We start from the raw sequence: 11,276 nt of genomic DNA, 5'->3' as shown, positions 1-11,276 counted from the left end.
TTTCTTCTTTCTTGAGGTAGGCTTGTATTGCTATAAACTTCCCTCTTAGAACTGCTTTTGCTGCATCCCATAGGTTTTGGATTGTCGTCTTTTTGTTGTCATTTGTCTCTAGGTATTTTTTGATTTCTTCAGCGATCTCTTGGTTATTTAATAACGTGTTGTTTAGCCTCCATGTGTTTGTGTTTTTTACTTTTTTTCCTTGTAATTGATTTCTAATCTCATAGTGTTGTGGTCAGAAAAGATGCTTGATATGATTTCAGTTTTCTTAAATTTATTGAGGCTTGATTTGTGACCCAAGATGTGATCTATCCTGAAGAATGTTCCATGAGCGCTTGAGAAGAAAGTGTAATCTGCTGTTTTTGGATGGAATGTCCTATCAATATCAATTAAATCTATCTGGTCTATTGTGTCATTTAAAGCTTCTGTTTCCTTATTAATTTTCTCTTTGGGTGATCTGTCCATTGCTGTAGGTGAGGTGTTAAAGTCCCCCACTATTATTGTGTTACTATCGATTTCCTCTTTTACAGCTGTTAGCATTTGCGTTATGTATTGAGGTGCTCCTATGTTGGGTGCATATATATTTATAATTGTTATATCTTCTGCTTGGATTGATCCCTTGATCATTATGTAGTGTCCTTCCTTGTCTCTTGTAACATTCTTTATTTTAAAGTCTATTTTATCTGATATGAGTATTGCTACTCCAGCTTTCTTTTGATTTCCATTTGCATGGAATATCTTTTTCCATCCCCTCACTTTCAGTCTGTATATGTCCCTAGGTCTGAAGTTGGTCTCTTGTAGACAGCATATATATGGGTCTTGTTTTTGTATCCTTTCAGCCAGCCTGTGTCTTTTGGTTGGAGCATTTAATCCATTCACGTTTAAGGTAATTATCGATATGTATGTTCCCATTACCATTTTCTTAATCGTTTTGGGTTTGTTTTTTAGGTCCTTTTCTTCTCTTGTGTTTCCCACTTAGAGAAGTTCCTTTAGCATTTGTTGTAGAGCTGGTTTGGTGGTGCTGAATTCTCTCAGCTTTTGTTTGTCTGTAAAGCTTTTGATTTCCCCATCGAATCTGAATGAGACCCTTGCTAGGTAGAGTAATCTTGGCTGTAGGTTCTTCCCTTTCATCACTTTAAATATGTCATGCCACTCCCTTCTGGCTTGTAGAATTTCTACTGAGAAATCAGCTGTTAACCTTATGGGAGTTCCCTTGTATGTTATTTGTCATTTTTCCTTTGTTGCTTTCAATAATTTTTGTTTGTCTTTAATTTTTGTCAATTTGATTGCTATGTGTCTCTGTGTGTTTCTCCTTGGGGTTATCCTGCCTGGGACTCTGTGTTTCCTGGATTTGTGTGGCTATTTCCTTTCCCATGTTAGGGAAGTTTTTGACTATAATCTCTTCAAATATTTTCTCGGGTCCTTTCTCTCTCTCTTCTCCTTCTGGGACCCCTATAATGAGAATGTTGTTGCATTTAATGTTGTCCCAGAGGTCTCTTAGGCTGTCTTCATTTCTTTTCATTCTTTTTTCTTTATTCTCTTCCATGGCAGTGAATTCCACCATTCGGTCTTCCAACTCACTTATCTGTTCTTCTGCCTTGGTTATTCTGCTATTGCTTCCTTGTAGTGTATTTTTCATTTCAGTTATTGTATTGTTCATCTCTGTTTGTTTGTTCTTTAATTCTTCTAGGTCTTTGTTAAACATTTCTTGCATCTTCTCGTTCTTTGCCTCCATTCTTTTTCTGAGGTCCTGGATCATCTTCACTATCATTATTCTGAATTCTTTTTCTGGAAGCTTGCCTATCTCCACTTCATTTAGTTGTTTTTCTGCAGTTTTGCCTTGTTCCTTCATCTGGTACATAGCCCTCTGCCTTTTCATCTTGTCTATCTTTCTGTGAATGTGGTTTTTTTTCCACAGCCTGCAGGATTGTATTTTTTCTTGCTTCTCTTGATTGTGTTTTTCTATCTTTTACTTATAGGTGAACAATAGTCCTCATTAACCGGACATCCATCTGGAGCAGATCCTTATCATTTCCTTCTCCTAGAATTCCCCTGCTCAAAACACTGGACACTGATGTGTTCTGACTGCTTGGCCTAAGTCTCCAGCTTTTGGACATGGAATTTATCAATGAAGACTGAGAACCATGCAGCAGTGGGTGAATTTATTTTCTAGGGTTTTACCAGCTTTCATGAACACAGCTCATCCTATTTGTGGTATTTCTTACCTTATACCTTTTAACCTTGGCTGGCAATATCATCATTGTGACAATTATCAGTATTGATCGCCACCTTCACACACCCATATACTTTTTTCTTACTATGCTTTCCACTTCAGAGACCTCGTACACATTGGTCATTGTACTCAGATGTTCTCCAGCCTTGTAAGCCTGAGCCAACACATCTCCTTGGCCTGCTGTGCCACCCAGATGTTCTTTTTTATCACTTTGGCCATCAACAAGTGCTTTCTACTCACAGCAATGGGATATGACCGCTATGTGGCCATCTGCAACCCCTTGAGGTACACAGTCATCATGAACAAGAGGGCGTGTGCCCAGCTGGTATGGGGGCCCTGCAGCATTGGGCTACTTGTGGCCACAATTCAGACTTCCTCTGTGTTCAGGCTGCCCTTTTGTGACAGAGAGACGGCCCATTATTTTTGTTACATCCGCCCAGTTATGAAACTCTCCTGTGCTGACACTACTATACGTGACATAATTAATTTCCTTGTCAGCTCACTCATTATTGTGGTGCCCATGGTTTTGGTCTTCATCTCCTATGTCCTCATCATCTCTACCATCCTCAAGATCACCTCTGCTGAGGGCCGGAAGAAGGCTTTTACCATCTGCACCTCCCACCTCACTGTGGTCATTCTCCACTACGGCTGTGCCTCCACTCCCTACCCCAAGCCCAAGTCAGAGATCATGAGGGATCAGGACCAGCTGATTTCAATGACTTACACCGTTTTTACTCCTCTCCTTAATCCTGTGGTGTATACTCTAAGGAACAAAGAGGTCAAGGATGCCCTTCACCGTGCTGTTGGCAAAAACCTCTTGCCTAGGATCTTTGGTAGCTTGATATATACCCTATCATACTGTGGGTATTTTTGTAATCACAAGAAAAATTGATCCTATCATTCTTCCTCTACTCAGAGAGAGTTGCACAATTTGGTGGTAAGCCTACATTAAAGAATTGAGTTTCCCTGACTTGAATTCTGTTTTTACCATCATTCTCCCATACCCTCTATTCATCTGGGGGGTTACCACCAGGCACATGGTCAGATGCTCCTCACAAAGTGGAAAGTCGGTAGGGAATAATAAGCAAGAGGGTGACTGATTGTTTCCACTTTGTTAATGCCAGAAAAGTGGGCTGCATAACGCCTGTTTGAGGTGATGGGTTGAAAGATCAACCTAAATGTCAGGTAGATATTGAGCTCTAAAACTTCAGAGATAGCATGGTCGGTGGGCAAGATTTGTGGAAAGCACAGTCAAAACCACCTTTCCGACTTATCACTTTCTCCTTTGGGCAATGACAAGAGTAACAGACTCTGACATTTCAGAAGAAATATTACCAGATTAAAACATTCTCACCTGCCTTGGAGACCCATGAAATATTTTTTTTTTCTCAATTTTGCTGAAGCTCACATTAGCACTGTTTCCTTGGTGAGTTTTGTATATTTACATGTTAGTAAGTAACTTGTCACACCCAGCAACTGAATTTCACTGCAGTTATACATGCTTTCTCTGGGAGTAATGCATATGCCATAATGTATTCACAAGTGTAGGGCTAGCTTTCCAAAGATCTGTTTTGAAATTAAATTTATTAAGGAAATTTCCTGGTCCAGTGGTTAGGACTCCACAATTCCACTGCCGGTGGGCTGCGTTTGAACCCTGGTCAGGGAACCAAGATCCCACAAGCTGCATGGCCCAGCCAAAAAAAAAAAAAAAAAGGAATTAAATTTATTAATACCACCTCCCAACTAACTCTGACTGTCTCAGATCTGGAAATTAGCCTGTGATTTTCATTCATCTCTATGCGGAGCCTGAGGTGATGCCTGTGTCTTGCCTTTGCCCTCTTCATTTCTATTTACATTGATGAACTCATTTTCTGTTAACCGTTGGGTACCTCAAACTCTGAGTTTAAACACTTGCCTAAACAAGTGTCTGGGAGTCTCCCAATTCTTACTGTTATTGCCTTCTGAAGGGGAAAATTGTATTGATTTGTGAGAAAAGTTTAAGGCTTTAGGATGATTTGTCCTGGCATTCAAAAGAGGCAGAACTTGCCAAATGTCTTCCAGTCCATAAAGGGCTGACGTTAAAAGAAAAAAAGAAAGTAGTCCATGTCTCCCACCCACTATCCTTCTTCTGCTTGAGGACAGTCCAAGTGTCCCCACTGAGGATGCATTGAAATTGCCTGTCAAACAAAGGACTTGGGACTCCCTAATGGTACCAGGGTCAAGAAGGGAAATCTTCATGCTTATGGAGAATTACCTGCAGGAATATAAGCTTTGCCTCCCTAGAGGAGCTACCTCCAAGAGAGTGAATGTGAAGAAGAGCCTCCAAGGCAGTTAATCTTTGCCTTTATCTGGGTTCCCTGAGAACACGTCTGAATTCTTTCCGGGTTAGGTTCAAGGGTAACAGTCACAACCTTGCTTTCTGAGAAAGCCCCATTGGAGATTTTCTATTCGGGGGTCCTGCTCATGATAGTAGCCCATTCTTGAAAGGCCTCTCTCAGCAGTCACATCATTTTTATAGATTGATGAACTTTTTTGCACTCAGGACCCCCATGGGGCATCCCACAGCTATACAGGGCTCTAGAAGATTGACAGCCATACTGAAAGCAGTGTTTTCCCCTGAGTTCCTATAGTTTGATGCTGCAGAAAATTATGTAATGTGTGCAACAACAAAGAATGTATATTAAAGGTCTACCTAGTCCTTGTGTCTTTAATGTAGTTTACACCATCTTAACGGAGCCAGAAAAATGGAAATCAATGTATTTAATTTCAAAGAGAATGTGTGAGTGACTATTATTAAACACAAATCATGTCTGAAGGGAGTGAGGCTTACACCTACAACTTGGGCTTCACCACCACATAGCCCCTAGCTTTATAAGTCAAGGCCCGCCAATTCAAGATGTTGCCATTGTAACAGGAGGAGCACATATTCTTTAAGGGGACCACATGATCCCACAAGGACACATCCCAGATCTTCCCAACAAAGGATTGTTTTGCATCAAAACGTCCCCCAAAGGAATGCTGCTCGTGTCCCAGGATGATGCTTGCCTCTGCTCCCAAAGAGTACCCTTTCCTCAAACGCTTCCTCCCCACGGGCTTCCCATTCACACGGAGTTCAGCAATCCCAGAAGCAGACTTCCAGCTGACACAGAGATGGATTGAGGCATAAGGGGACAGGGAGACCTTGAAAGTGACCCCGGTGTTCCCAATGTACAGCTTGTACTCTCCTACTTTGTTGACAAAGAGAAGCAGCTCATTGTCTGTAGACCGAGTGCTGTAGGAGAAGAGGCTGTAAGAGCGGGTGAGGTCTGTGGAGGCTTTCAGGCACAGAGTGAAACTTTTCAGCGGCTTCTTCACCCTGGGGATCAGGGACACATGGGCTTTGTTTGATTCTTTAGGGAAAATAAACACCTTCCCTCTCAAATCTGTGGAGAAAAAAAACAAAACAAAACAATGTGGCAAAAATTCTATCAATTCTTTTGTTTGATTTGCTCTCACTACGGATCATGGGCAGCTTCCTGATAGAGTATATACAGTGTTTACAAGGTGCTTGTAAGTGCATTATCTCAGTGATAGTATAAGCAAAATGTTAGTGTTAAAAGGCAGGTTTTGCTACAGTTGTCCTGATAGAAAGAGGAATTAAAGATGTCCTATATCAACTCCCACTCTCATCTTCTTTGTAGGTTTCATCTGGGTAGAGCAGCAAACACCAGTGTAGAAAATGAAACACAGGGTACTTCCCTGGCGGTCCAGTGGTTAAGACTCTGCACTTCCAGTGTAGGGGGCATGAGTTCCATCCGCAGTTGGGAAACTAAGATCCCACATGCTGCGTGGTGCAGCCAAAGAGAAAAAAATGAAAAAAAAAAAAAAAAAAAAAAAGAAAATGAAACACAGATGACTCATGGAGTATAATGGTTAAAGTATGTAGCACCCCATATTCTCCCATTGCTGATCATATTCTGAGATGTCAGTGATCTAAATATCACCGTATGTGTGGTTTGTGACCTTGTCAGTATACAAACCTGAAGCAAAATAGCGTGGTTAGCCAGAGAGTGGTGTTTTGAATAACTTATAACGGATAGTGATATGATAGAAAAGTGGGTGTCTCAAACTTGAGAAACTGGGGTTGGGCTTATTAGGTACAATAGAAAGGGAGAAAAAAAGAGTGCCAGGACATTAAAGCTTTTAAAACCTAACTTCTTTGTAGCACTTATGCATCACAAAGTAAATTTTTCCCTTTAGTGTGATGTCATCCTTATACCCATTTCATAGACAAAGAAACTGAGGGTCAGAGTTCAGCAACTTCACAAAGGCAATTCAGTTAGTTTGGGAGGAACTGGTTCTCTACTTAAAGTTCAAGATTCTTCTAAAATTTCATATTTCCTCTCACGTGACCCAGACTAAAGGATTGAGAAGGATCAGAGAATGAACACCCTAATACCTGTAATAACCTCTTTTTCTAATAAAAGTTGCACATCCCTTCTTGTTCTCTCAGGTGAGAGGTAATGGTGTTCCCAAGTAGTAAACAAAGCCAGCTGTCCTTTCTCTAGCCCTGGGGCTTCCTTCTGCCAGGCATGTCCTTACTCATCAGCATCTGTAGTGGTTTTAAGAATATGTCTGAAATAATTCTCCTCTCCTTGATTGTAGGCTAACTTGCTGCTAATGAATAGAATACAGCAGAACTGAGGTAAGTGACAGAAGATGAGATTTTGAAAAGACTGTGCTTTTTTTTTTTTTTAGTTGCTTCCAAGTTTTATTTCTTTTTTAAAAAAATTTTAATTTAGTTTTTATTTTATATTGGAGTATAGTTGATTTACAATGTTGTGTTGGTTTCAGGTGTACAGCTAAGTGATTCAGTTATACATATACATATATCCATTCTTTTTCAGATTCTTTTCCCATATAGGTTATAACACAGTATTGAATAGATTTCCCTGTGCTATGCAGTAGGTCCTTGTTGGTTATCCATTTTATATATAGTAGTGTGTACATGTTAATCCCAAACTCCTAATTTATCCCTCCCACCAGTGTTTCCCCTTTAGTAGCTGTAAGGTTTTTTTTCTATGTCTGTGAGTCTGCTTCTGTTTTGTGAATAAGTTCATTTGTATCCATTTTTTTTTTTTTTAGTTTCCACATATAAATGTTATCATATATTTGTCTTTGTCTGAGAAAGGTCCATCCATGTTGCTGCAAATGGTATCATTTCATTATTTTTAATGGTTGAGTAATATTCCATTGTATATACATACCACATCATCTTTATCCATTCATCTGTCAATGGACATTTAGGCTGCTTCCATGTCTTGGTTATTGTAAACAGTGCTACAATGAACACTGGGGTACATGTATCTTTTCGAATTATAGTTTTCTCTGGATATATCCAGGAATGGGATTGCTAGATCATATGGTAGTTCTATTTTTAGTTTTTTAAGAAAGACTGTGCTTTTGGGCTGGGCCCTTTCTCTCTGTTAGATCACTCACTGTTGGAGAAGCCAGCTGCCATGTCATAGGCTGCTTGATAGAAAGGTCCATATGGCAAGGAACTAAGGGAAGCCTCCAGCCAACAGTCTGTGAAGAACTGAGGCCCTCAACCCAACAGCCTGTAAGAGCTGAATCCTGATGATAACCATGCGAATGAGCTTGGAAACAGATCCTCCCCAAGTCGAGCCTTCAGATGAGAGGACAGCTCTGGTTGATTGACTGCAAACTTATGAGAGACCTTGAGTCAGAATCATCCTGCCGAGCTGTTCCCTGATTCCTGACCCACAGAAAGTATGAGATAATAAATGTTTGTTGTTTTAAGCTGCTAAATTATAAGGTGATTTGTAATACTGCAATAGATAACTTATAACATCCTTCATTCACATCTTCCTCAAACAGCAACCCCAGTAGTAACAAAATGTGCTGTACTCCAGTTCCCCTGGGACTTGGAGAAAACTTTATCCCAGCAAGGCTCAAGACCTACCTTTCTGTGTCATACCCTCTGAGAGAAAGGTGAGAAGCAGGACACCCAGAAGAAGCTTCTCCATCCTGTGCTCCTTGGGTCTTCAGGAGTAGTGGGAGGAACAGCAGTGGTCCTACCAATGGAGAGATGCTCACTGTCTGACTTCTTATATTGTGCTTTTAGAGGCACAGCCTTTGTTCCAGCAACAGAAGGCAAAGCTATAAATGGTAAATATTAACTGAACCAGGAAAGGATTTGGAAACCAATTTGTTTACTTTCTGGTCTATTGCTTCAGTTGTAGGGTCTTTCCTTTCTTTTTTAAGTGTTCTATTTCCTGCTGAACTGTCCTGTTCATGTCTCCCCACAAGAAAAAGAGACTCTATGTCCTCCTAAAGGGACATTTAATTACCTAATATATGTAAGGAAATTGTGGCAGTCTGTTGTTAGCTCTGTCAGATGGGCATCCTCGTGGAGCTGCTGGAGGAACCATTTCCCCCCTGTGTTTAGGGGCTGGGGTATCACAGTGGAGAAACTGACATTTACTGATTCAGGTGGCTGTGAACTTCAAGATAGTGGAGATCTATCTCTTGTGGTCTTGATGATGAAGTTGCCAGGTTGTCTGTGAGGAAGCTTCTAGATGCTGGGTGTTAAGATGATGCCCTTCACTTGGAATCTGGACATCAGCTAGGAAATAATCTCAAAGAAGGTGTCTGTGAAGGTGGATAGACTGAACCCATTTTGAGAGGGCACAGAATAGTGCTTAGATACTGGGAACAAGCCAGATATGTTATGACCTAAATCTGTGATTTACAAACCTGACTACATCTAAACATTTTATCCTGGTGTTTCTCTGTCTCTAATAAAATTTTTTTTGTAAGTTGCTGTATCAATTTCTCCTTTATTATTCATTACACATTATAAGATTTTAAAATTTGAGAACATATGGGTCATGTATGTTTTCTCCCACAGTTTAATCTCCAGCACTTATCACTGTGATTCATTTATAAAAGCCCTAATACTACTTATGGAATGAACTAATCTGGGTGTTTCCAGGTTGATGAGAAGAACTAAAGGAAATTATCAAAGGCTCTCGGTTGCAAACAACAAAAGCCACTGTATTAGTTGTGGCAGTTTATTTCTACTTAATGAAGCTGTGCAACAAACCACCTCAAAACTCAGTTTTTAAAACAAAAAACATTTATTTAGTTCATGAGTCTGTAGGTTGATGATTTGGGCTTAGTGATTCTTTCAGTCTTAGCTGGGTGATTAACAGCAAGTCAGCTAGTTGGACAGTAATATTATATGAGTCAGAAATGGTACAATGAGAATTAAAGCATTTTAAATTTTTTGTCTTATTTGTATAATTTTAGGTTGGTTTAAATCAATCTTGATTTCTCCTTCTCTCCTTTAATTCTAAACTATATGCACATTAACATATCAAGAATTCCCTAAGGAATTTTTAAAATTATTTTTCATGGTATATGTTTATACAATATAAAATAAATTATTTTCCATAAAATATGTTACTTTAGGTCAATATATTACAGTTAAAGGTTACATTGTAAGTTAATTTTATTAAAGCCTTTAATAATATTCATGATACATATCTAAAAAGACAAATTTGACCTATCCACATTTAATGTGCTTCATATTATTGAATTAACTTTATGAAAGCAAGAACACAATTTATGGACAGATTCAAATTGACATTTTGTCAATCCCACATTTCATTTGAGGATAAAACTAAATGCATTAAAATGAAGTTTGAAAAAAAATGAAGTTTGAAATTTAACTACTTTTTGCTACATCAGAAATATACAAAAATTTCTTTGATGATTTGGATTTGTGTTTCTGATGTTTAGAGCCTAAACACACACACACACAATTTAAAAATATAAAACTATTATGGGACTTCCCTGGTTGTCCAGTGGTTAAGAATCCACCTTCCAATACAGGGGACGTGGGTTCTGGTTGGGGAACTAAGATCCCACATGCTGTGTGGCACAGCCAAAAAAAATAAATAAAAATATTAATGCTAGATTCCAAGTACAGTACTCCCTCAGCATCTATGGGGGATCCCCCCCCCATATTAGAATTCATGAATGCTTGATTTCCTTATATAAAATGGTACAGTATTTGCATATTATTGACACACAACCTCCTGTATACTTTAAATCATCTCTAGATTACCTATAATACTTAATGCAATGTAAATTCTATGTAAATAGTTGTTGGTGCATGGCAAATTCAAGGTTTGCTTTTTGGAACTTCCTGGAATTATTTTCTAAATATTTCTGAACAGCAGTTGGTTAAATCTGTGGATATAGAACCCATAGATACGAAAGGCCAACTGTGTTTACCTTACAAGGACTTAATTAAGTGCTAAAGACATCTTGATGTGCTATAGATTATAAGATTAGGATCTTTTTGTCAATCAATACGGATAAATTTTGAAATACATATGTAAATTTAAAATAATACCATATGTTTATAATTACATATGTATAAACATGCAAAGGAAGCATACACACATTCTCAGTGTGGTTACCTCTGAGGAAGGAGGAAGTAAGGAAGTGGAAAGAATGTGGGGACTTTCTGATTGTATCCATAAATATTACCTTAAAAAAAAAAAGACAGGAAACAATTATGACAAATATGGTGTGGCAAAAATATTGTATATATGGTATTTGATATACAATTTTGTAACTTTACTCTGTTATAAATTTAAATTTTCACAACTGTTATTTTTTTTTATTTTTAAAGATAAATATCAGGTATTTCATAAACAAGACGAAAAGACAACCCTCAGAATGGGAGAAAATATTTGCAAATGAAGCCACTGACAAAGGATTAATCTCCAAAATATACCAGCAGCTCATGCAGCTCAATATCAAAAAAAAAAAAAACCCAATCCAAAAATGGGCAAAAAACCTAAATAGACATTTCTACAAAGAAGATATACAGATTGCCAACAAACACATGAAAAGATGCTTAACATCATTAATCATTAGAGAAATGCAAATCAAAACTACAGTGAGGTATCACCTTACACCGGTCAGAATGGTCATCATCAAAAAATCTACAAACAATAAATGCTAGAGAGGG

The 11,276-nt window shown here is 38.6% G+C and overlaps 1 protein-coding gene and 1 pseudogene across 1 annotated transcript; one reads left to right on the top strand and one right to left on the bottom strand.

The window, feature by feature from the left end:
- Positions 1–2,125: 2,125 nt before the first annotated feature.
- Positions 2,126–3,122, top strand: LOC137760685 (olfactory receptor 10J1-like; annotated as a pseudogene).
- A 1,940-nt stretch (positions 3,123–5,062) lies between these two features.
- On the bottom strand, positions 5,063–8,256 carry LOC137761368 (mucosal pentraxin-like). The gene is made up of 2 exons (XM_068538287.1): positions 8,193–8,256; positions 5,063–5,652 (listed from the first exon to the last, which is right to left on the bottom strand). The coding sequence occupies exons 1-2, from the start codon at positions 8,254–8,256 to the stop codon at positions 5,063–5,065; spliced, it is 654 nt and encodes a 217-aa protein (XP_068394388.1).
- Between the last annotated feature and the right edge of the window lie 3,020 nt (positions 8,257–11,276).

Source organism: Eschrichtius robustus, chromosome 3, assembly GCF_028021215.1.
Source record: "Eschrichtius robustus isolate mEscRob2 chromosome 3, mEscRob2.pri, whole genome shotgun sequence".
Lineage (NCBI taxonomy): Eukaryota > Metazoa > Chordata > Mammalia > Artiodactyla > Eschrichtiidae > Eschrichtius > Eschrichtius robustus.
This window is presented reverse-complemented; position numbering and strand designations above follow the sequence as displayed.

What these genes read in the sequence shown, in the direction of transcription:
- LOC137761368 (XM_068538287.1), bottom strand. Translation starts at nt 8,256, where the DNA reads ATGGAGAAGCTTCTTCTGGGTGTCCTGCTTCTCACCTTTCTCTCAGAG. An exon ending in AGAGGGTATGACACAGAAAG is followed by an intron (nt 5,653 to 8,192) that starts GTAGGTCTTGAG and finishes TTTTCTCCACAG; the next exon opens with ATTTGAGAGGGAAGGTGTTT.